This window comes from Labrus bergylta, chromosome 11 (genome assembly GCF_963930695.1).
Source record: "Labrus bergylta chromosome 11, fLabBer1.1, whole genome shotgun sequence".
NCBI classification, from domain to species: domain Eukaryota; kingdom Metazoa; phylum Chordata; class Actinopteri; order Labriformes; family Labridae; genus Labrus; species Labrus bergylta.
Window position 1 is genome coordinate 8,468,226 of NC_089205.1, and position 27,336 is coordinate 8,495,561.

Genomic DNA, 27,336 nt, shown 5'->3' on the forward strand with positions numbered 1-27,336 from the left:
ATGAAGGAAGATAGATTCATTTTTGTTATTTTATGGGATGAATCCTGATGAAGTTTTTGCACCAAATTCCACATGATTGATTTTGACTAAAAGGATTTACAGTAAAATCTGCTGTAAAGACGCAATTTTTAATACCTCATTTTTTATTTTAAAAGTTGGCTGCGTCTTATACAGCGGTGCGACCGATATACCAGTGAGCTCATTAATTACCGTGGCTGCAGAAGCCACCATCAATGCAAGCAACCTGACACAATTAAAAAAAAATCATCCTCATTCATTGTGTATTGAACGCTGATTGCACGCTGTGCTGGGGAAGACAGCGACGCAGACCATTCTGGCTGTGCGATCTTCTCTCCCTCTTGAGGTCATAATCATGCATTTACAGAAAAACAGTGATATATTGTTCCGTAAATAAACCTTTTGATTGAAAGTGAAAGAGTGATCAGCAGAGTCGGGCAGAGAGCTCGCAAGCTAGCTTGTCTGTGTTTCACAACTTTCCACTTTTGGCTGATAGCTCGACTATATACAGAACTAAAAGAGTGACGCAGACACCTTCAAAAACAAGGTGAGTCCGGTACTTGGAAGTGCCAACCTTCAAGGTTCAGAGCCAGAGGGTTTTAATGTGAAGGATGACTGCGTTGCAATTTGCAGAGTTACTAGCTTCATCTATGTAACTGCCACCACACAAAGAACAACGGATGGCCAACAGTTATGAGAAAAAGTCAATTGTTCAATTAATTACGTCCCACTCGCAGCAGATGTAACGAGCTTGCTGGACCATCAGAAGTAACTATTCATACACATTCACACGCCACAAACGAAGCAGTGGGAGCAACTTGGGGTTAAGTGTCCTGCCTAAGGACACATTGTACATGGGGCAGCAGGAGCTGGGGATCGAAACCACCCAACATCGGTTGACAGACGAGTGACTCTACCAACGCAGCCACAGATCCCATATTGTCCTCATGTTCACCTTTCATGTTGTCAGTCTGTGAAACAATAGAGCTTGGATGCAATTTTCCATTTGAAGAAGAAGGGGTAAAATCTTGATCATTCTGGTTGGTGGTGCTTGCGGAACGCCCTCGTGCAATTCTAGCCAACACCTCCTGGGAACAAACACTAGACACTTTTCAACACCTCATGTTTTTAAAAAAGTGGCCGAAACCTCAAACATTTATACTGTTCATACTAAATGTGACATCAAATTGAATATGATCCCAAATAAATTTTGTGTATGCGAGAAATTCCTGGATGTTTACTCTCAGACAGAGCTCCCCAGCCAAATAATATTAAATGACTGCGTAGCTGTGTTAGCATTTCAAAGCAAATGCAGGAACTCAGAACAGACATTAACAGTCAGGCCAAACAAAGAGAAGTCTACAAAAATGATGCAAATACAAATCATAAGAAGCTAGCTCATCAAACAGAGCATGATCTGAAGTATGTCGCGGGACCCGTATTTTAGTATGTTGCTAACGACATGCTAACGGTCGCGGTTAGTGTACAGTTTATATAACACAGCCTGTCTCTGATTTTTCAAAGACCACTAGTATTAAAATGTATCGTATCTTTATAAAACCTCCAGATCTTAAGACACATTTTTTACCTACAGTTGCCACAAGCGAAAATGCGATTATTGATGTTTCACTCCAATTTACAGGTCAGCAAATACGCAAACCCCGACCTTTCTGAAGCCCTCAAAAAGATGTGAAAGTTACGAGGATGTCTCTGACAAATATACAGAATGCAGAAAATTGCACGAATACATTAGCAATGCTTCTGTACTGAAATACTGGAAAAGCATTTGTGCAATGTAGCACACTGTGCAGGAGATTACTAGAAGGTGTTTCCATTGTGTCCAAGCAGGTATCTATAATGTTGGTATTGTGACAACCTTGGCGTACACAGTATTACATCTGGGCGGTACTATAACAGAAGTATGAGGGTGCAAAGGCGCTCTGGGGGTAATACGAGGACAATCTGATAAAGGATACCAATCAAGAGTGGGAAAAATAAGCGAGAGTTCATGCTGAGAGGACGGATTTGAAATTGAAATCACAGCAGGGCGCCTGTGAAGGGATTGTGAACTCCTTATTAATCAGAAAATAGAAGTGAGAGACAGGCAGAGAGCGGGAGAAAATAAACTCCGTGCTGGTGATGGAGAGGGACATTGTGTTAGCGTTCAGTTGGTGTTCCTCCCCAATAAAAACCAGAGAAGAAGAGCGCCCAACAAAACTCAATCCATCAGCCGTGAGTAAACACTCCAGGAGAAAGCTCGGTTATGAGCGGAGCGTGGATGTGTCGTCAGCGATGATCAACTCTCGGCTGTGATTCAACTTAATGTGTGTTTTTGTGAAGGTGTGTGCCGGTTGAAACACGTGAGGCGACACATCTGCTCCAATTTTGGTGTCTTTTGCGTCATTAGTCCCAGTTACCACGGCAACCTTACAGTCACTTAGGTTGCAGGTGTGATTAGTTTTGACACATCCAACCGCACACACACACACTCTCTCTCTCTCTCTCTCTCTCTCTCTGCCGTTGTCATTATAAACAACAGCCTGCAGGTTCTCTCCCGTCCTTTACTGCCATGGCAACAGGTGAGAGAATGAGTTGAACATTATTTGCAGGTTTGGTACCACCTCTGCTCGGGCTGCGGCCGAGAGATATGGCGAGGTTATTTTCTGCTGAAATTAGCTCCACTTCAGTTCACCGTGTGTGCATGTAAATGTGCGTCTATTCTTAGGCTGACATAACATTTCTGCACACCCCTGTTCTGTTTCCTTTCGCGCAGACATCTCTCTTTGTTCTTTTCTTACTTTATTCATGTCTCATTTATTTTTAAGATCTGAGACCGAGCGAGCACTTTAGTAAGCAGCTCTTTTTGCTCCGTGCGTTCCCGTTGGTTGTCTTGCACCGTGTGGCTAAACAAAGTCTGGATCCAGGCTGCAGACCACACACAGCCCTGGACATCGCTGTTAATTTGCTGATTGATTGTTGCCTCGCATCGCAGCCAGACAGATATGACGGAGTTCAGACGGACTCCTGCATACCGTTAAGATCAACTCCCACTAATCACCAACATTTATATTAATGATAATCCCATAAATGATAAATCTCTGTCATTACTCTATATGAACGCAGAGTACACATCCTTACAGTGGCCCGTCAAAACCTAACCTCATTACATTAATCATGGTTTTATGGGAGTTTTGTGCATACAAAGTCAATAGATGCTGACATATAAGAACGGCTTTGGAGGCGGAGCTGACAGGCGCCGCGGCCCGCTGCAGGATGAGCATGTCACAGAGCGTTTAAATGTAAAGATAAATCTTCATAGCAAACACACTGCGAGTGTTTTTACTAAAATGACAAACTACGTTTACATGTTGGTGTCTGAAAAGGAGCCTGAGTCACTTCTGCATTATCTCTCTACAGGCCTCAGGTCTGAGTGAAGCCAGCTGCATCACAAGCGAAAGCACACGACTTGAATATGTGCAAACTATTCACTAGAGAAGGAGGCAGGAGACGCTAAAACACTGATGGTCTGGACCACAAAATTCAACTTTAAAGGCCCTGACACACCAAGGAGATCATCGTCCGTCGGCAGGGGCGGTTCTAGACCACTTTTAACCAAAACCAAACTGGGGCCAGTTGAGGGAACATTAAACCCAGGTGAAAAATAGACAAAGATGATCGCTTTAAAATATATATATTATGCCAAATAATAGCACACATCACTAAATACCACAACATAAAATACCATGATTTATATTTGTTTCAGTAACATTATTTAATTCTAGATTGTGAGTTCCGTTGTTGAGTCAAATACTGTGTATGTGTTATGAGGGGGGGCTCTTCCTTTTGGAGGGGTGGCTACAGGGGGGACCATGTTCAGTGTTTACATGGGCACTGGCCCCCGCTTGCCCATGCCTAGAACTGCCCGTGGGCCATTGGCCCCGCCGAGCGGGGGTCATCGGCCATCGGTCCTAGTTTTTGCGATGCGTCCAGCTTCGTAGTTTAACCCGTCGGCTCCCGTCTGCCATTTTTTGGAAGATTTTTATGATGCTTTGTGACGCTTTCCATTTTTATTTAGAACTCATTTAAGGAAAGTCATTTTCAGTGAAGCTCCTCTAAGTGGGGAGTGGGCAGGATTTTTTTTTTTTATAAGATGTGTTTTGGGGCTTTTTGCCTTTATTTGATAGGAGAGCCGACAGAGTAGGACTTCGGGAGAGAGTGGGGAATGAGAGGCAGATGGTCAGACTTGAACCCGGGCCGCCCACTCTGAGGACTATAACCTCCGTACATGTGGTGTGACCTAACTATTTGCGCGCCCAGAGGGACAATTTTACACAATTTTCTTCCCTGACAGCTTTCCATTTAAAATCCTCCTCCTGTAATTCTTTCCTCCATTTCACCTGCAGCGCTCCCTCCAGAAAAGTCTGGCTTTTTAAGAAGTTGTCACTTCAGAGAACCCGAGGCCAATTCGTTGTTTTTTAGAGACAATTTACATTCAGCGGAGATTTATCAAACTCAGTTGCTTATCTGGACACCATTGTGACTGAGCAGTGAATCTGTAAGGGAAGGGAGGGAGGGCGGGCTTTTTCACTGCACTTTAGATGTTGCCAGATAATCATTAGATGGCATTTGGCTGTGTGAAGGGTAATCTACCAATCGCGCTGCAGCTTTGCCAGTCTTGTGCGGAGTCAGAGGGCAGCGTTAATCCTTTCCAGAGTCTGACAGCGTGTGGCTCACATGTACCTCTCATCAAAACTGAGGGTCAGCACTCATGACCTCCAAATTGAAAAATAAAATACTTTTTCTTTTCTCCAATCCGCCCACCTGTGACGAGCCTACATGTGCAGAGAGAGAGAAATAAATGAAAAATAAAGAAGAAAGAAGAAAAAAGAAAATGCATTTGCCCTTGTACTGACTCCATTAAGAGGCTTAGTGAGCAGAGAATTCACAATACCCCTGTCAGGGAGTATTGCACCACATGTGCGCACGTGTGCACACAAACATGTATTCTGAATGGCCACGCACATGCACGCTCGTGCTCGTATCTACATAACAAAGAAAAACACCATCTAGACAGTGAGCAGGGAGACAATCTCAGACAAACTGAGTAGTGACACAAGACGTCAAATCACTGTTGAAGATGAATTAGTTCCAGACAGGGATAAAAAGATTATAAAGTCACCAAAAAAAAACCCAGTGTGCCTCGGACATCTCCTTAAATTAAAAGAGAAACCTGCCAGTTCTGGGACAGAGCGCTCGAGATAGAGGGGAGGGGGGCGGGGGGATAGTAGGAAAACCAGCAGCGCAGGAAAATCTCATCACAGAGAATGAATTATATAATAGCTTGCACACGCAAACCCACTGCTGTAATCTGTGGCTGGGCCAAGGGAGGATTCTTGCATTAGATTTTTTTTTTTGTTAATGCCAACGAATAGCTGTAGATTATATGCCAAACAGCAGCCCCCACCTGTTTTTTCTCTCCTCTGCAGAAAATCTTTCTTTCTTTCTTTTTTTCTTTTTACTGTCATTTGCACTCCCTTGGCGCCCGCTCTGAAATCCCCCCCTACCCCCCTCCCTCAGTCATGAATAATCTCCAGATTGTTTCTGCAGTTTTCTATGAAGGGCTTTCTTTCTCTGTGAACACTCGCCTCTGGTTTACCACTAAAACTGATCTCATTCCCGACAAAATTCCACCCAATGCTCGCTCTAACTCTTGCTTCATGCTCTGGAGGAAACGCTACACATGCACTTCATTCTTCAGAACCACTTTCCCTGCGTCTATTACCACCTCTGTCTCCTGTCATTTGCATTTTATATCAACTTCTTTGCAATGGTGGAAACATAGCTGACCAGATGACGTACCAGAGTCATTACAGATTACATATTTCTGAGCATCAGTATTATGTTACCAGAAACGTGTTTTGCACTTGTTAATATGAGCGATCTACCTAATACACTATGCACATATGCATTACAGCTACTAGACCTTTTGGACTGGGGTGGCCCAACTGGGGCTCTGACTTGTGCAGGGGTGTCCTGAAGTTTGTGTGCAGACACATGAATTAAAGTATTTTTTCCCCCCTTCTGTCTGCATTGATCACACTGACTCAAAACAATATGTACGTCCAAAGTAACAATTCCGGTGGATATGCCAGTTTAACCTCACACAGCAGACATTTAATTTGACCTCTTTACATTTTGATTTAATATTTCATTAATCAATCAAAACAAAAACAGTATTTTATGATAATATTGACAAGATCAGGCGTCTTTTGTCAAACATAAAGTAGAGACACACTCGCACGCATCTTCACACACTCGCAGCAGACACTGTTTGTTGTTCCCTTTCACTAATATGTTGACTGTGTTTTCACACAAATGGTGGTAATTATGCATCCAGCATAAAGCCAGCATAACTCCAAAACGCCTCCTCGCCTCCAGCTATTGTGCATCCTCGACCCGCCGCCTTCATCTTCTTCTCTTCCTGATTATTTGACGCTGGATTTGTTGCTCTGAGGGGGCGTCTGTTATTCTTTAAGCTCTCAGTACTTACAGGCAGTTCATTTTCTGAAATTAATTGTGAACAATAATCATAGTTTTTGCGTCTGACAGGGAAAATCCTACAGCCCCCACCCCCTCTCCCATTCATGATGCACATCATGCTCATTCATATAGTGTGATCACACGCGCTCAAACAGCTATAGTCAGACTATTCCAAATGCTGTGGTCTCCCTTTGTGTTTTTAATGTTGGTCTCTTTAAATGAAACCTTCAGCATGATTTGCAGCAAAATGAGAGAGGATGATGCGCTGCATAAAAATAGAAGTTGAGGCAAAGCAGAAGTGGAGCATCGCTCAGTGAGTTGAGCTGGAGGCGAGAGGTAAAAGCAGAAGAAAAGTGCAAACCCTTGTGTTTAGAGTATTGTTATTTTTGTTCATTAAAGTGTGGATTAAACTTGGCCAAAGGTAAAAACAAAGCAGCAAAACAAAAAATCCAGAAATTGCAAATGGAGGAGAAAAACAGAAGACAAGAATAAACCAGGAGAAGGCGAAAAATGTAGGAGGATAATTAGGAAGAGGAAAGAGAAACAGGAAATAATTGGCCCAGGATCAAAAAGGAGGGACATTTTTTTGGAGAGATTGGAAGATGTGGCGGTGGAGATAAAAAAAAGAAGATGAGTGGAGGAAGAGAAGCGCGGCTGTGGTTCCTTTACCCAGAAACCCCAAACAACCCCCCCCCCCCCCATCCCTCCTCCCTCCTTTCAATTTCACCCTCCGCTCAACTTCCCTCCGCTAGTTACCACGGCAACAGGCGAGGGGGCAGAAAACGAAGGGAGATGAAGAGAGGGAGAAGTGAGCAAGAGAGGAGGTAAAAGACGACCACAGAAGCGCAGGGTTTCTGCTGAGGAGGGGAGCAGACGCGTTGCTGGCTTCGGTGCTTCAGAGAGCTTGAAGCAGGTTTACTTCATGCAAAAGAAAAGTTCGTAGAAACGAGACACGCTGCCAGCGCCGCGATCCAAGTTGTGCTACTCTGCAAAACATTTCTTAGACGGTTATTAATGAGGAAAAACAGAACATCATGGCCTCCTCTGAGGCTCTCAAATGAGAGTTTCTTTTCCCCTACTGACCAAAAGCCTCCCATAAGAAAGGATGTTAAAATATGATGTTTTGAAAGTAGGCCACATTTTAGAAGATGGATATGTAATCCATATTTAGAGTTTTTTACGGCGTTGACTCGAGACAGATCAGATCATAAAAAGAGCAACTCTGCCTCTAAAGACTTCGAGGTCTGTCATCCGCTCTGGATTGTGAAGTAAACAAGTCCAATGTTACGGCTGACCTGCTAATCCCTTCAGAGCGTCCCCTTTAGCCCCCATCAATACCTGTTCTCTACCGTCAAGCTCTGCCTATTCTCAGAAGTGAACCCCCCCCCCTCTTCTTTCTACGCCTGCAGCAGCTCTTATTCTGCTTCTAATTCATCCATTACTTGTCTCTCTGCAATTTACCCGCAGCTCCTATCTCTGAAATATGAACCAATCAGCCCTCAATCCTGCGTCTTTTGTCTTTTGATTCACATCATGCGATCCTTTGACTCTCACTTGAACTGATGTCAGACTGTAGAGTCGTTTAACGCTGAAGCCCCTCTCATGCACTGCTCTCCTGAAAATGTCCTGACGTTGTCAAGGTGACGGCCGACTCGTTCAGCCCGTCTTTTATGCAGACTTTTCCTGCAAACGCAGTGTTTAAAATGTCCACGCACAGTCAGGGGAGTGGATGTATGAACACAGCAGGTGATTTTGTGCGTTCCATTTACCTCAGATCTCGGATCTCAGAGCTGGAAAATTACATCACACCTTAGTTAACTGTGTTCCTGTTGCAAGTTGGCAACAAGTCAAACAGGCAACATCCAGGAGTACCTTTGTTTTGTTAGCTAATAGGTCTCGAAAATAACATGACAACATGTCCACAGAGAGAACTGTCACGATGCTATCGGTGAGATTGATTAAATTACAGGAAAAGAGGACTAAGCTGCTAATAAAGAAGATAGTTACAGCTCAAACGATACTTTTCATGCATGTATCAGCGATGTTGGATTTTAATTCAGGATACTGAAAGTTCTCAGAGTTTCCAAGTTGGAATTTGAACTTCAGGGGGGTGTGCCTGATGACCTTTCAGACAGGCAACTCGGAAATGACAACTTCTGAGATCTACTACTTTGATTAAATTTAATTGAACACACTTTATTAATCCCTGAGGGAAATTCTGACTAACAATCTGTCACTGAGAGACATGCTTCTCTAGCACATCGGCCTGAAACACACACACATGCACAAACAGGACCTGTGGACATGCAATAACGGAGAGATCAGAGTGAGGGGGCTGCTACGCAGGGAGTGCAGCAGAGCGATTGAGGGTTCGGTTGGAGCCTCAGCAGTGCTCAGGAAGTAACCTGGCACCTCTCCAGCTAACAGACCAATGTCCATAATTTTGGTCCACACCGGGACTTGACCCTCAGGTTCACAACAGGTCAGTACTGCAGAAATGTCCTTTAACATGTTGCTATTAGAGCCATCGCTGGATTTCAAAAATGAATCCTGATTCTTAATGGTTTTTTATGCCATTTTAATTCCATTAAATTCCATTAAGGACTTCTGGAAACAAGACTTTTTTTTCCATGCATTGCTGTCGTTTATACTCCAGCAACATGCAAAGCAGGAAACAGAGTCGGTGACATCTCAGAGTGGCTAAGTGGATTAATTTCTGTCAGGACCTAAAGACAATTTCAACCAAAATCTGAAAAAGTGGATCTGGAGAAAATGACCAACCCTGCTTTTAATTCAGCTCCAGGCGTCAGAAAACAGGTAGAGTAGAAGAGGGAGAGATGCACAATAAGTATCTCCAGGATTGCTTTACAGTGAAGCTTCCCCACAGACTGTTCTCCAGAATACGATCAAAGCTCACATTTTTATGCAGAATCTGTGACTAGAGATGAGACAAACACAAAGGTTGTCATGTTGCAGATACAGGGGGCGGGATTAAAAACTTCCCTATGGGTCCATTTCAAAAGCTCTATAACAAATGGAACATGTTGTCCTCTAACTTTAAGGGGTTTTGATAAAGTACTGAAATATAAAAAAAAGCCCCGAAGCCAAAACAAACCATCGCTTGCTGATGAGGAGCGACCTAACATTTGCAGAGAGGATCAGTGGTTTGGGAAAGTCTGTTCTCAGTCCTTCCTTCTCCGAGCTTTATCCTTATACTCTCTTCCCTGAATTCATCTTTTTTCTGCTCGCCTGAATGTTTTGACATTCTGTCTGTGTTTTGTGTCTTAAGGGTACCAGGTGGTAACCCAAATCCAGCGTGCCAGAAGCTCCCAACAAATCTCATCCCGTCACATCAGATATGGGCGGACACTTGTCATAATCTCTCTCTGTCAGTCTGTGTATTCACTCGCCAAGGTTTATCAATAGCTCGTAGTTCACGGCGGGTCGCCAGGGACCAAGCTGCTTCTCGAGGCTCGCACAGGAGACCTCGGAAAACACACACACACACACACACAACCAGACACACAACCACACACACACACACACACACACACAAATACCCTGAAGGGATGTTCCGGTGCTTCAGGCCAGTGACAGAAGGAGTGAGGGGGCTGCACTCTCCCCTGTTGACAGACCTTCATCTGCACTGCCTCCAACCTCCTATTACACACACACACACACACACACACACACACACACACACACACACACACACACACACACACACACACACACACACTCTCTTACTATCACACGATGTTCGTATAAAAATACACACATTGTGCGTTAGTGTGTACACAGAAACAGAGTCTCTAATGACAGACGTGCACATCTGCACCCACACATTTTAATCAGAGGCAAACACACACACACACACACACACACACACACACACACTATTCCAGCTGTTCATGGCGTCACAAAGCCGATTGTGTCTGACATGAGTTATCGGGTGTTGGTTTCATTCTCTCAGGAGTAGACGGAGATGAATACCTTCCTGTGTTATTGGTTTTACTCTCGTCTGTGTGCGTTCGATCTCCGAGTTTCATTTGGTTCATTTCAGGTGAAGCAGTGGTTACATGAACCACCAGGGCTTTTAGGGATGAAAAAAAAAGCAACTTAAACCAATAATATTGAAAGGAAAAATTCACCTTACTTACACAGCAGCCATTTTCCCTCTGAGGGTGGAAAGCTCAAATGCTGCTGTGAAGTCGCACCGCGGTGTTCCAGTTTGTGAAATCATACATTTGATATTCTGCAAAGGTTAGGGGGCGACGTTAGCACGACTGCTGCTCACAATGAAGATCACATCGAAATCACGAGCAGCGTATTATCGGGAGAATTAGAAATCATAAGAGAAGTAAACTTCTATACCTTTACTATCTCAGTAAGGGGGTGTTGGTGGCGGGTGGCCGGGTGGCCCGCGTTCAAATCCAACCTGTGGCTCCTTTCCCAAATTCATTCCCCACTCTCTCTTTCCCTGATTTCTATGGTGATAAGAGTTCAGTGATGTAGCTTTGATGGGTGCAGGGGTTAATGCTGTCGGATAGGTTCCTGGTTTGAATCCACAGGAGCCTCTCCGTGTGGAGTTTGCATGTTCCCCCCGTGCATGTGTGGGTTCTCTCTGGATTCCTCCCACAGTCCAAAGACATGCTTGGACTGAGGCCATGTTAGGTTAACTGGTGACTCTGGATTGGCCGTAGGTGTGAATGTGAGTGTGGCTGGTTGTCTGTCTCTGTATGTCAGCTCTGTGATTGGCTGGTGAACAGTCCATGGTTTAACCCTGCCTCTCGCCCAGTGACAGCTAGGATGAGCTCCAGCCCCCTCGTGTCCCCAAATGGGATAAAGGTGTTTAGATAATGGATGGATTCTTTCCAGTGAAAGGATGCTAAGAGGTGTGATCTCTTTGTTGCATTGGCTAAGACGTCTGGCTGCGGCATTTTGAACAAGATGTGGACACCGCCGGTGGCTGGCTGGGTGTAAAAAATAATAATACCACATATTCACATGAACACACACTCATGAAGACGCTCGGCTAATAATAAGAGGATAATTATAATTTTTTTTAGTTTATAAATAACACAAAACAATTCCGACGAGATGTTCGAGATCTCTGGAAGACGTAAATAGCAGCACAGAGATTAAAAATATACTTCTTCTAAAATCTACCCTAAGTGATCATTCACTGCAGATCAATGGCGGTAATGAGGAGAAGTGACATGAGCGGTCACCATGGCAACAGACGTGGAGCATTGGGTTTTTTGGGCAGGGTTGTGATTGAGTGGAGGGGTGGGGGGGGGGGGAGGCATGAGCAGGAGAAAGAGCAGCAGGAGGGAGAGAGGGAGAGCGAACGTGTGGGCGGTAAGGAGGGAGCGAGGGAGGGAGAGAGAGAGAAGGGGGGGGGGGGGGTCAATTCAAGGGAAATACAGAAAACGTGTGCGCGCCAGAGAGAAATGATGGGCGTAATCCGGATTAAAATTGTGGGTTTTTCGACAATCCCGAGTTAGGAGCGCCGCGTCAGTGCCAACTGCCCACCCACAGCAGCTACCCCGTGCCAAGCACCGAACCAAATCAGCCGCTCTGGCACATGCAGGGAGCCTCCATGACACACAAGCAGACAGCACATGGCCGTGCAGGGAACATCCCCGAAAACACTCCAGCCTCCAAAAAGTCTCTTCTGCCTATTTTTATACGGTTTGATTTTCTAGTCCGCCGCATGGTTCGAATGTAACCATTAAAAACCAGGAGGGGAAATTACATAATGTTCTCTGTGTGTGATCCATATTCAGAGCGGGAATCTGTTTTATGACAAAAGTGTAATTTCTTGCTTTCCTTTTTATAAAAAGACGTGTCGTGGATGTGGATTTTTAAAAAAGAGCGGTCAGACCACCACTAATGGGCTATTTTTCCTCTCGGCCCAATTATCCTGCAGCATGAGCCAGGCTTCACGATTAGTAAATACGTTGAGTTTTAACTTCCCTTTGTTCCAAAAATCTACTGTCCAAAAGTCAAGTTGTTGTTATTTTTGTAGCCACACTGTTGACCCCGCGTTTCTGATCGTGCCGTTAAGAGCCAATAGAATCAGTCCTACATCACAGCACTGTCCTCATGTAGCTTTTTCACCATTGGCTCGGAGAGACGTGTGAATGTAGCATATTGCTGAGACACAAACACACACAAACTGCATAGTTTCACTGCCTAATTAAGAAACTGTGAATGTGATCGTGTGTGTAGGTGTGAATGCTTTGTCACACTCTATCTGGTTGCTCGTATGTAATGTCAGACCGGGACATGCTCGGCAGCATGTGTATGTGTGAGAAAACGTGTCTATGAGTGTGTCTCCGCCCCAATGAGTGACGAGTAAACATATCAACCACGCTGCAAGCTTGCTTACGCACATGTTCGTATATTTGGAAGACCATCTGGTTGTGAGTGTGTGTTTTTGTTAGTGAGCGTACACATAGGTGAGGGGGGTGGGGGGGGCAGTGAATCAGATGTCTCATTATAGATTGTTGGTCCTGGCAGAGACAGTGTGTGTTTGAGCAAGGTGTCAGGTGTTTGGCTGTATGTGCTTGTGATTTTTTATTCATGTTGAGTCAGTCTTTGCGGTGCAGCAGCTTCTACCACCTCTGAGGAACACAAACACGCTCAAAGAGGTGGATGCACTGCGCTCTAAGTGGCTTTAACAAACTCGGCTCGAGATCGAAGATGCAGCCGGGGATGGGAGTTGAGGGAGAATGAGGAGGATAAATCAATTTTCAGAAGAGCGGCCTTCTCATCTACAAAAAGCGAGATAAAGTAAGATAAAGAGGCGAGGGCGAGGGGGAAGAAGGACGAGCGAGAGATGTGAAGGAGAGCGAAATTATCACATCATCACACAAACTTAATGATCAATCAAACAAAACGAGGGAGTCAGCTTTACGGTCCTGACATAGGAATGCTGTTAGTCATGTGTTATTAAAGCAGATGCTGAAAATATCACAGAGGCCTCCCAGCCACGAGTTCACACAAACACACACAGCCGAGCTAACTTCAAAAGCTGCGGCCTCGCTTTGTACCGAAGAGCAAAGATGGCTGATTGTTTTAATCCTATGCCTCATATTTCAGAAAATTATGTTCATCCAACTGCACAGAGGACAACAGTTTTTTTTCTGTAACTGGCGGTTTCCACAGGATCCAGCTAGCAAACAGGAAGTCACACACGGGAACGCATAGAGCATCCAGTCAATTTCAAAATAAATCACAATATACAGACTCCTGATTGTATATCCCATCACTTTGTCAACATAACATCAAAACATGCATCACATGAACAACGACTCGCCCAAATGAGGCTTCTGTGAACCCTTTACAGTTGACCTTTTTAAAACTCACATGTCACATACCCTGACTAAACGTTGGCATAGTTTCATCATGAGGTAAACGTATGTTGGAGTAATCCCAGGATCAGTCTGCAGAGGGCGCTAAACAGCTTGTCCTGAAAATCATCGATAGTTCCTCGATATGAAATCTCTTCCATAGACTCTCTTCTCCCAGCACTGGAGAGTAGACCTCCCCTGGCAGCCCTGCAGCGTTCTGCCCCTCAGGAAGACTTCCAGACAGCTGACCAATCAGAGGAAAGTGGGTTATGTGGAGAGGGGGGCCTTAAAGGGACAGCAGCTGAAATGAACCGTTGAAATGAGGGTTTTTGCTGACACCAGTATCAGATCAATCAGGAGGTTTTTGAGCTCCTGCAAAAGCTGCTCTATACGTTTCACACACGAGGAGGAGATGGGATCTTCAAGTTGTGTGCTGATGTGGCTTTATCTTCCTTCCAACAGCTTTTTAGGGTAAGACTGTTGAACTGTGACAGGTATAAGAAGTCAAGGCTCGAGGTATAACATGACACTCAGCAAGCATTTTATCCTGACTTGTTTGCCTGCCTCGCACGCACATCATGTCAACAGGGTGGGAAAATGTAAAAGCCTGCCTGAGATAAATAATTCATGGCGTCACAGTTACCATCATGAGGTAATGCAAACGAGATCAGGGACTGCCTCGCAAGTTTGGAGTATTGATTTCCTGTTAACATGCAGAAGATCTTGGTAGGTGAGTTTTAATCCTCGACTGTCAGATCCAACCACAGGTCTCTGCACACACACACACACACACACACACACACACACACACACACACACACACACACACACACACACACACACACACACACACACACACACACAAGCACTCCTTCACTCACAGGGATGGATTTTTTAATCAGCACAGTTTCTCTTTGGGTAAACAATCACTGGGATTATGGTTTGTGTTGTCTTCAGGTTGTAACTGCTGTCCACTGATTACTGTCCTCCCTCCATGGTTATTGTAGTCACACACGACTTCCGCCAGACCCTTTCATGACGCAACCGCCAAGATTTAAAAAAATATCAAACGTATAAACAAATGTTTATAATCAAATTTGCGGCGCCCCCGACGATCTCCAATGACATCGGGATGTTACGATTGGATCTGTATATTGCTCACAATACAAGATAATCTGGGAAGATAATCGGTTCCGAGCAGCCTTGAGTCGGGAACAACCCTGTGAATGTCGGGAAGGAGGAATCGGCCTGATTATCCTGCGGTCTGAGCCAGGCTTTAGTGGCCCAGGGTCCCAAGAAGTGGCCTGTTGACAAGCAGCACCTCTGTGACTGAACAACCAGATCAGGAGGGTTTCAGGGGCAGGCTTCTTGAAATTCTAGGAGTGCATATTAGAAACCGTTAAGGACTTTGCAAAACATGGCGTCTTCTCAGTGACGTCAGTGACCGTCACTATGTTTGAAATACTGTCGCTGCCTAACTTGGATCTATCTGGTTACAGGCAGAGAGGCTAAAATGTACCAATCTGTCAGCCAAATAAGCAACGCCCCTCTTTATGCAAATGTATGCTGTGTTATAAGCAGAGTGTAACAATATAGAAATGAGCTAGTCAGACTAAAACTGCTCATTGTACCAGTTTGTAGACATGTTTAAAGATGAGCATTTTTACTGTATATTGGACTTGATGGGACCGCCCAGGCTTTTGGAGCCGGCCTCAAGTGGACACTAGAGGAACTGCAGAGGAGGCTGCTCGTTCTTCATTGATGCTTTTCATTCGACATGTTTCCAAAAAATGTGCATGTGACTTAATGACAGATTATGTTGCAATCTTTGCAGTGTTTTGTCCTCTGTTTTTATGTGTGCGAGGTGGTGTCCGGGTTAAACAAACCCCCTGGTATCATCCAAAAGCTGACCTGCTCCCTCCTCCAGCAAGGTGCTAACGCTAAACCTATAAGCCTTACTGAGTCACGCTGCCAGGGTCGGTCTCTCCCCACGGCCCTGCTAGGTGAAATCTGTCTCACCTCTGACCCCCTTCACTTGTTCTAATCCCTCTGTCTTTACCCATATGTCTCCCACTCTCTCTCTCTCTCTCTCGTTTGACAATCGTTTTTGTTGCTTTCTGATTTTTTTAATCCAGCAGCACGCTGCAAAGACTCGAGCCAGGAACATACCGCTTGAGGATACACCTTTTAACCACATAATATCTGATGGACACACACTTGCAACAGGAGCTTAATCGATTAATCCATCAGCATGAAGACAACCTCGTAAACCCTGACCTCAGTATATGTGTGAGGATCAAGAAGCAGCTGAAAACACGAATGGGAATGAGGGTGAAGTGTTAGCGGGAAGAAATGAGAGCACAAGCTGCATAATTATGTGCAGTTTCTCTCCCAACGCTCCCCCAGCTACAACTCTGCATCTCCAACTGTCCCTGCGGAGGCTGGTTGTAGTTCTCCAGTCATGAAAGGCTGCGAGCAGGAATACAGAGCATCTCTCTCTGCTGCATCCCAGGGCTCATTTCCTGGATGTTTGTATCTCCAGAAGCAGAGCTAGAGCAGATCGATTCTGCTATAATTAATAACGTGAACACAAATACACGCTGCAGCTTAAATAATTGATTTATCGCTGTTTTAAAGATGTGCTTCCTTACTTGGGGTTACATCAGCGACTGTTGACGTATGTTAGAAAACGTCTTAAAAGCAGGCGTCTTAGGCGACATCATCCCTGGGGTCATTACATATGGATGGAGGAAGTGTGAAAGCGGCCACATGCCTTCTGTAAGTGTCTCTTTTTAAAAAGAAAAAATCTCTCAGGGGAATCTGGCACGAGTGAGATAATATCACAGCCTCTTTCTCACTCTCTTCTTCTATGCAATGGAGCACACATTTGCAAGATAAGCCCCCCATTCTGTGCAAACTAAATCATCCATCATGTCCATGGGGGTTGAGAACGCTCCACAGGGAGTTGACTATATAAAAGCATGATGATCTAAACGTCATTTGAAGCCAGAGCTGTAACCTGTCAACAAACACACGCATGCTGAACTAATAAATATTGGTTTTGGCTTGGTGGAAGCGTGGTACCGTGTTGAAGGAGTGCACATGCAGTACACAAACACACACACACAAACACACACACATGCTTTCCTTTACGGACGAGTGAGTCGAGAGCTCCAGAGTGACAACACTCAGGGGAGTCATGCTGAGCGAGCTGGCCTCTGTTGAGAATGAGGTGTTGACCCTCTCTATAGGAGCGCACTCCAACACGCACTCCTCATCACCTCCAGTCGTGTGAGCATGAGTAGAGGCACGCTGAGATTCAAGCAAACCCCCCACCATCGCTTTTTACAGGTTCTACCTGCAGCTCTTAATGAATGAACAATTTTTATTGTTTTTACTTATAGTGCTTTGAAGCACCTTTAAGGCTTTAAAGTGCTTTTTGATCATGGAAGGTTCTGCAACAGCCTTTCTGGAAAGGGTTTCATTTACAGAACAGTCCAATATGTGTAAGTCAGCTTCACTCTTTGATCGGCCAGGGGTGAGAGATGCCAGGTGTAGGAGATTATTTGTTATGTTTTGCTCCTTCTATGGGTTTTATGAAGTTTCCTGTAATTTGCAATGGGCGTGGTTTACCTTATTATTTACCTATGCATTGGTTGGACATGAGGCGAGACAAAGAGGCTGAGGGGGTTTGAATATTTTCTGTTGACCATCATCTTTACCCTCATCAGCATCATCGTAATTGTCATCATCTTTCGGACTTTTGTTTTTAGAATTATTTTCACTTTTGTTAAATTAATCATGAAACATATCTGGACTTTTCATTTTATTTAGATACGAACGAGTCACAGGTACAGGCCCACTTAGTCTCTGTGCGGCATTTTTCAATCTTAGGGCACAAAACCAGGTTTAGAAATAAGCATTCTGACGCCTTTTCCTTGTGTGTATTCAGGTTCAAATTTTACTGTTTTGTCGCAACTGTGTTATGTGTTGTGTCACTTCTTTTATGACCTCTCCCTGGCTCTGCACACAGAAAAGACATACTTTACATCCAGCATGATGCAGCTCTAAACACATTCAGAGTCGTCTCAAGGTGATTTCCTGGAAAAACTTTAGGGCAGGTTAAAACATGAACAGCCAAATTTCCCCCCCTGACTTTCATGCACTTTTATACCTGCCAGTCTCCTACAGCAACATATCCGTGTGAAGTCGGGGTGAGAACACAGCAGGACATGTTCAGAAAAATAACGAAGTGGCAGGGGGGGTGATGACATTTAAATCATCACGACGGGGAACACTGAAGGAAGCTGCTTCACACTCACACTCTTTACAGCATCGATACTTTGATTACGTCATAGATAAAGAGGAACAACTATCATCACGGTGTCCGTTTTTGTCTCTATTCATCTGCCATCTTGGATTTCTGCAGCATGTTTTTTGTGTCATGTCCTGCATCCTGCTTCCATCATGTCAGACAGGTAACACTTAACGCTGTAAGGGACATTTGTAGGAAGAAGATTTTAGGGGCTGAATGCAGCGTGTGAAAACAGACACTTCTGTCTGTCCTCGAGGTGTTTAACCATTGTGTTCACGTTGGTGAGGATCAACATTTGGACTGCTAATTACTGACAAGGTTTATTTTTACCGGCAAAATGTCAATATGGTACTTACAACCTTAATCACTCTCTTAGCATTCCCGTCTCTGCAGCCAATGAGTGCATTCGTATTGCAAATGGACAGACCCTAAAGACTCTTTCATTAAGTCCCCGTCTTCTTTCAAGCTCTGCTTCCTATTCCATTATTGGAGATCAATATCAGGGTGGTGGGAGGATTCATCTGCATGTTAAGCAATCTCTTTTTGAACCAATGGCAGCTTAGGGATGGGGCAAGAGCTTATGGGAGGGCGGCATGAGAGATGTGTTGACAGTGTTTAGGTAAATGGTGCTTTATCATGACTCCGGGGTCCCACAGTCCGCAACCTGGTCCTCAGGAAGTTGATTCTCTCCCCCCCTCATGGATCATAATGGCCTGAAGTAATCACAGGTAGCAGCAGGTGAAAACGCAAACAAACACACGCAGACAGAATCAAAACTCATCAACACCCACAGAGCACTGAGCTGAGCTCGCTTTTTCCCCGCAGTCTGAGTATTCCTGCTTACACACAGATCCTGACCATAGAAGGGAATCTCTCGGGCTGTTTGTAATCTTACACACACGAGTGTTAGATTCCCACTAATGTGTGTGTGACTCATATATGACAAATGGACTCGGGCCTGCAGGCTGTTGTCATGGTGGGCTCTTGAGAAAACACGCTGGCATCGCCTCAGGGGCAGAAACCTGTCCAATGCTTTCCACAGCAGAAAGGCACCTGCACCGACCAATCAGATGCATGAAAAGGCAGCCAGACTGACCAATGGGTTTGAAGACTGAGGGTTTATAAAAATTCGTGTCAGCAGTGATGTCCCAGATTAGACAGCACTGAGCAGTAGAAAAGCCTGATGCAGAGACGGCTCTTCACTGAGGGGAACGTGCGAGCTGTCAGAGCTGCAAACAGATGACTCTTTTCAGATCGTCAGCGAGAGCCCGAAGTGATTAAAGTGCGTGTGATGAACAAATTATTAAACAATATTTTTGACATCCTCCCTCTTATCTTTTTTAGCTTTTAACGGGAGAAGCAAAAATAGCCCTTTTGATTTCCTCTAAAAACAGACCAGAGAGTTTGAAGGGATGTTTGTGAAGACAGCAAACGTCCAATAAATAACTCGTTTGAAAAAGAGACGACAGCCTGTTCTCCATCAGATGAACAATGTGTCACTCTTTACTACTACTACATACTTTACTTTCTAAACCGTTTTTATTTGATGGTTTTGCATCGATTTCTAGGAGACAATAGGACAAAGTTGCTACAGTCCTGTTAGCGGGTCTGACGGCTGAAGGCACCGTGTTGGTTTGAACTGAAAGCAAAAATCAACACGCTGTAGCTACTCATAATAACGATTCAAAGGCTGTTTTAGAAAACGCCTACTACTACAATCTAACGCAGTGTTCAGTATGTACTGTATATGCTGCTTCTTTGTGTTCAAAATAGTCTGTAGTCTGACCTCCAGTCAGTGGTTATTCTGCATTATACCCGTCTAAGTTGGTGTCTTGGAATGAGGAAGTAAACAACAGCCTAGCTGACGAGAAAACGCCGCCTCAGTGTCGCGTCCACTTACAGTCTGAAAAAAGCTGACGAGAGATTCATTTACAGGTTCATGATTTAAAGAATCAACAAAGATAACTGGTGGTATCTTTGTGTGGTTCAGTCTGATTGGGATTATTTCCTCTCTGACCTGGCGCTTTGCATTGTGGGAAACTGTATGTAAGGGAGACTGGTCTGATGCAGACTGCAGATGTTTTCTGAATCGGTACGACATCCTGGTATTTTTTGGCGTACTGCGGATCTTGCATTTGTTCTCATACTGCATGCTGCATTTTAGCCAAATCAGTACGCACTACTAGTGTACTAGGCGGTTTCAAAAACAGCCGAACAAGCTGTGGTTGATGATACCGCGCTTAGCAATGTTTATCATGTTCAACATCGCCGTTCTGCTTGCTAACATACTTAACTGAGCTATTTCTCGACTGAGTATCAAAAATGGATTAGTCATCAACTTTTTTCACACATGCACTCTTGAATATTTCTAAAATATTTCCGACAGGTGGCCTCTGAAATCTTCAGATATCTTCAGGATATGACGTATATGATGATATGACGATGAGGAAATAGCGGATGAAGCAACAGAGTCCCAAGATATAATCTCTACAACACGTTCTGGGTCTCCGACCAGCACAAGTCCCTGAGGTATTCATGATGTCTGACGGCTGACGGCAATCCGAGTAAGAGCCGTTGATCTATTTCAGGACCAAAGTGTTTGAACAAGTGACTGACACTGACATCCCCGGGGAGCGCTAAGCTGCCTGTGTGACTAAAAATACCGTTAAATTTGAACATCAGCTTCTAATGCAGCTCATAAAATCATTACATCCTTCAACATGTCAACTTGACTTCAAGCCGCTCGACAGCCACACAGCTGGATTATCCTTTAAAAAGCTCTGAATAGCTTTCCTATATTAGCTCAAAAGAGCTGTTGATTTATCTCTGACCTCCTCGGGCTGGTTGTTGAAAAAAGCATGTTCTGTATTTTCTTTGCAGGACTTCATTTGTAAGCCTTCAGATTACAGATAAAACAGTCCATCTATGGCATTGCTATTCTGTAAGCTAATGCTTTGAAGCTAAAGAAATGCAGGACTAACTCCAGGGGGGGCTGCTGGAAATCCTTCATGTAATATAATTTTGGGGTGTTTTGAACACTTTTGGCCGGGCTCCTCCCACCGTCTGAACATTTTAAACTGTCTGGACAACCGATATAATCTGCGTGAAGATGATCTGAGGTTTTTTTGGTGTTTTTTGCTGCCGGTTGTGTCCTGGTCGCGCTGCTCAGGTCATGACATGCAGCACCATCTCGTGACGAGACGGTCCTGTTGGCTTCCTCCCAACGCCCTGCAGACTGAGACCATGTGCCTGCTCGCTAGTCTGTGAATAACTGCTCTCCTCTGCCTGCTCCTTCACTCTGTCTTTTTTTTTTACTCTTACTCCATCATATGCTTCCCGTCTGTCCCCTCTCGCACTCAGACTGTCGCTTCAGCTCGCTTCTTCTCGTGCAATCAAACCTGTTTTCCTGTTTTTTTTCACTCTCTCTCTTGTTGTTTTCCTTTAGCTGTTCCTCCTTGTTTACCCTCTCTTTCTGTCCCTCAGACCCCGCAGCCTGGGTGACTCGTCCGAATGATGAGCGACACTTTGCTTCCAGTGAGTGTCTAATGCATGAGGGGCGACCAATTATTCATCACAACACCAAGGGAAACAACTCTAACTATTCAACCGAAAGAAACAGGACTCTAAATCACGTCGGTTTCATATCTTGTCACGAGAAACTTCACACTCAGAGCTCGGTCAGCAGGAGACAAGTCATCCGTCAAAACAGAAATATCTCCCCACATAATTTCCTCACAAAATGGGTGACATTTATTCAGCCAACACTGCAAGAGAACCACTCAGCAGTGAAGCTTCAGGGGGATTCACTCCAACAGCGAGGCAGAGTCAAATGAACCCGTGCTGAACCTGTGGTTTTCAGAGATGACCCAAGAAAAACCCCAAACTCAGGAACATGTAATGAACTAGATGTAAAATCAAAACCAATACCAACTTCAGAGCTGATGTGCCTCTGTGGCTAAAAGGCTCATCAATTATTGCTCGTCCTGTGGCTGATGAGAACAAGTTATTTAAACTCAAATACAAGACTTCCCGACATGTCCAGGATGCAGAAATCATAAGTTCTGTAAGCCTGAGTTAGTCACTTCTCTCTTTGTATAGTTTACAGAGAAAGAGAGAAAAGAGAGAAGGGAGAGAGAGCAGAAAATTATTAGAAAAGCTTCATGTGAGGGACTCGCTCTCGAAGCAGCGTTGACATTAAAGCGAGAGAAAGACGTGAGAATGGAGAAAAGTGTGAATGAAGGCACTGTGGATATTTAAGGTGATTTGTCCTCACACTGCTCCGGATTCTCTGTGGTCCAAAGTCTCTGTGTGGACTAAAAGTGTCCCTCCTGGAACCTAACCCTCCCATCATGTCACTCAGAAGGATTAAAGAAGCTAAGCCCCCCCCCCCCCATCCCTCTCCCATCAGCCACGTTTGACGAGGAATCACTGACTGAAAGCAGGGAGGGATTTATATTTTACATGTGTGTGGCATTCTTTATTCTAAACACCCTCCTGGTTGTACGCTCTGACAAACAGCAGAACACGAGGACTGATGATGAAACATGCATAAAACATAGAAGTGATCCGGAGCAGGCAAGATGAGAGATTCCAAAACTTTCCAAAATAAAAGCATCATTCTGAAGAGCACAATCAACACAGCAACTCAAAGAAGAGCTCACCTTCCAATCATAGTAGAGTGCTGCTGCACGGCGGCCTCTAGGAGGCGCTCCAGGATGGTCCATTCTCCCATGGTTGGAGTTTGGAGGCATCCACTGGGCACAGAAAATCAGAGCGGACCCCACTTCAAGCGGGTTTCCAAGTCAGCAGGGCACCAGCGCCGGTGTCAGAGTCCCCTTTTTTGAGTCTTTAAGTCCACTTGTTGAGTAGAGATGAGGTAGGCTGTGGCTTGAGACGGCTTCTCCGGTGTAAAGAGCAACCAAGCAGCTCAGTGGCACCTCATTGTTGCCGCTGTGATCACCCTTCACCTTTCTTTTTGACAAAATCCCAAAATAAAAACCAAGCTTTGAACTACACCTGAGATGCTTGGACTGACTCTCGTCTATCTGCTAGCTGCACACACACCCATTCTCATGTCTGTGTGTGTGTGTGTTTAATTCTCCGTCCATGCACGTGCTCAGGTGAACGTGTCAACTTCTCCTGCCTGCCTTTTTCTCTGCTCTGGGTGCATATGACCCTGTTTAGCCCCCTAAACAGCTGCTCAGTCAGATGTTCTCACACACACACACACACACACACACAAGCACCTGGGGACACCAGCACTCATCTAATTCTACTGAGTTTCAGGTAGCAATGGTGGTTTGTGCAAACAGGCACCCATCACTCACACACTAACAGTGCGCCCTCACACTGGTTCTTTGACAGCATCTTGTAGTAACTCTGGGGGGTTGGGGGGGGGGGGGTGGGTTCAAGTCCATGCACTCATGTGAACCGGAGCAACCAGGGATCTGTGTGTCTGCTCGTTGTGCACTCCTCCATCCTCTATTCTGTCCCCTTGTTTTCTGTCCTCTCTTCAAGCTTATTTTTCAACGGTTCCCTTCTCCTCTTCTGTTGCTCCTTGCCTTCTCTCCTGGTTTGGATCATGCAGCGCTGGACTGAAGCATCGCTCACTCCTCCTCCTGCTGCTGCTGCTCCGTCTCCTTCCCTGTGCTCCAAACCGTCGCTGGTTTCTCAAGTCCTCCTCCTCCTCCTCCTTCTCACTGCCTCTCTCTGCCGTTCTCCGTGTTTCTCTCAGCGTAGTTTACGAGGAGCAGCTATCCTCTCCTCTCTTCCCTTCATCTTGTTTTTTTCCTTCCCACTTGGTCTCCCTCTCTCTGCTTCTGCCCTCCACCTGCCTCCGTCTCTCTCTCACTCTCTCTCTCTCTGAGCCAGTAGGCAGCCAGACCAAGCGTGTGTCTACAGGATTAGAGCGAGGAATCATCTCTGTGCTCCTCCCCCCTCTCGCTCCCTCTCACTCCCTCTCGCTCCCTCTCACTCCCTCTCGCTCCCTCTCACTCCCTCTCGCTCCCTTCACTCCCTCTCGCTCCCTCGCCATCACTGTGTTTATCCCCCCCCCTTCCTCCTCCTCCTTCATCTCTTACTGCCTCAAACACCACACAAATCATTTCCCACTCTTTTCTCCAACACCATGTATTGCTCATGATCTTGTCTTCTCGTCTGTTTGTGTTGATACACACGGCTACGAGGATGATGCTCACTGTGAACACACACACACACACCAAACGTGAGACAGGAGGGGTAGTGCCATACTGAGGCTATGCATAGAATGTGTGTGTGACATGTAAATTAAATTAGTGACAGTCATCAAGAGTAATTTACAGAGGATGTACTGTCACACACACACACACACACACACACACACACATAATGTAATCATGGCAGACTTTTTTTTAAAGCAATGTAACACTAAAAGGTTTAAGCGTTTAATTATTTCCATTATCCATTAATCCTTTCAGACTTTAAATAAATAAAGAGGCACTGATATGCCATGTTGGGAAGGTTAGTCCAGCGAGTGAGAACACTGGGGTCATGATGACACCTGTTATTGGTTATTTTAGGGTTTAAATGTCAAAGGTGGTTATTAGAAATCGACAACTACAGACCCGTAACTTGGATCATCTGAGGCTCAGATGGTTGTCTAAACCGCCAGGTGTTCGATCACTAGCTCCTGCAGCCACATGTCCGATGTGTCCTTGAGCAAGACACTTAACCCCAAGTTGCTCCCGCTGCTTCGTCGGCGGTGTATGAATGGGATTAGTTACTTTGGAGATTTCACTTAGCAGCCAGTGTGTGAATGTGTGGGTTTGACCTGCGGTGTAAAAGCGTGATACAAGCTCAAGTTATTTTACCATTTCTGTTATTTTCACACATGCACAAAACGCCTGGAAAATTCCCCAAATTTTGTCAGGGAGAGCTGTGTGAATGCAGCAGGAAGAAGTCCGGAAAATGCAGTGAAATCTTTGCGCATCTTACTCTTTACTGCTAATAGTCACATTTAACTACCTGGAACCAGCAAATATTTGACACTTTAACTTGTTAACTGACTTTAAAAGCTATTAACAAAGTTCATATTGTCAATGAAAATCATCCTGAGACTCTGCAGATGCACTTTGTCTTGGTTTCACGTTCTGTATCTTTCTTGTGTCGATATCAAATTATCAGGCAGCTACTGAATCTTCACTGTAAAGATGTCTGCACTCTTCCTGATTAGCACTAAATGTCAGACCAGCAAAGTTAGTGTCTAGAACACCGTGGAGCATTCAGCGACTACAGCGTGAGATATTTTCCTCTGGAGACGGAGGGCGACAAAATATTGAAAATATCATAGACTGTAAATATTAATGAACAAAGTCGCCTGTTCCTGCAGGGGGCGCTGGAGTCTCATCGATGGAGGTCTCCATGCTGGAAATGCTGTCTCAGTCTAACTTTCAGTCAACCTAACGACAGGCTGAGAGCTGGAGCTGAGGCGGGTTTTAAGCCTCCTGACAAACATTACACCGCGGGCGCCTGTCAATAAGGTCAGTTACACAGCTTATTGTGAATAACTCTTATCCTTCATCAAATCAAAACAGACGAGTTATCAAAAAATTAATCTTGTGAGAAAACAATTTGTGTCAAAACAGGCTTTTTTGAATGGGTGTGTATGTGACTTCCTGTGCTTCTGCAAACAGCCTCTAGTGGACACTCAAGGAACTGCAGGATTTTGCACTTCCGCATTGGTCTAATTTTTCAACTCCACAGGTTGTCGCTTGGAAGTGTTTACAGAGGAAGGAATTGGAATTTCAAATTCCCATCTTGGATCTGTTTCAACCTCCATGACAAAAAACATGTTTTGCCTGAATGTGAGCCAAGCCACGTCCATGACCCCAAGAGGCCGACCTTCCTGCACTATTTTAAATGCGGGGTCAACTTCCAGCCTCCAACTTTGACCTCACCTGAGACAACAGGTAGGAAACTAATTCACTTCAGTTAATCCACTCAATTCATTACCAATGCAGAGCAGGTACCTCGTGTTCCTGTGTATTGTGATGGCTCTGATGCTTCATATGCAAAACGGGAGTGCTACACTAACCAGTACATTCCTTCTCTCATCGGAGAGAACCTAGTTAGCTTGCATGCTAGTTTTAAAAAAAAAAAACACAGAGCTTGTTTTAATTTAAGTTTCTCTCAGGTAATAATCCCCCCAAAGAAGAGTGCTTTCACACTAGCACAAACCTACTGAAAACTATCTGAAGTTTTCGGGCTGCGCAGACGTGAGAACGCAGCAGGAAATATTCAGGAAAATTCATCAGATGCAAGTGGGATGGGGTGGTGACTGGTGCGATCTGCATGCTAGTAATGAAACTGATACAGTATTTGTTTCTGTTCACCTGCATATTCCTCTCTGTGATTTTGGTGATATTGTAAATGTGTCAAACTACTGAAAGAACTGATATAAATGCAAAAGTTGCGTTGTACAGCAGACTCTGTGGCTTCTTCCACGGCGCTATTTCACCTCCTGAGAGCCCCCCTGGTTACAGCTGCCTTAGCCGCCAGGGTCTCAAAATCCTGCTATATCTGGGTGACTGGTTAATCTGTGCCCCCTCCTGAGATCAGGTAATCCAGGACAGGGACAGGGAGATGGTCCTGGGCATGTTCAGATGACGGGAGGGGAGAATAGAAATGCTTGTGATCATGCGTGAGAGTACATCAGAGCAGTGAAATGCATTCAGTAATTTGATATCTGATTTACCTAAATTATAGAATTAGTAGAAGTAGAAGTTGTGCATTTATTCTAACTTCTTCAATTTTTTTCAGTTGCTATGTCTGTTTGGAAGAGCATTCAGACAGTCGAGTCCTAAATTCCAGAAAATGTCAGAACATCCAGCCGCAAACATTTTCCAGAGTGTCCCTTTCAAACAACCCGAACATTGGAAGATCAGCCCCTCCCTCCACACGTCATGGATAATGTTGCCCTCACTTTTAAACCCCTACTGCAACCCCTTACCCCCCATCCTAAGCACTACTCCAACCCTCACCTTTCACATCAACAGCATGAACACACATGCTCAGTATTATGCAACTATCTCACCGTCCTCCTGAGAAAATAAAATGTCTTGCATGCTC

At 44.8% G+C, this 27,336-nt stretch overlaps 1 protein-coding gene across 1 annotated transcript in view; it reads right to left on the reverse strand.

The window, feature by feature from the left end:
- The window catches only part of LOC109991920 (gap junction delta-2 protein), a 33,852-nt gene extending 9,674 nt beyond the window's left edge, over positions 1–24,178 (reverse strand). The window contains exon 1 of the mRNA XM_020644357.3: positions 22,893–24,178. Within this exon, the coding sequence (XP_020500013.1) occupies positions 22,893–22,963 (71 nt within the window). The 5' untranslated portion in view covers positions 22,964–24,178. The remainder of the gene's footprint in view (positions 1–22,892) is intronic.
- Between the last annotated feature and the right edge of the window lie 3,158 nt (positions 24,179–27,336).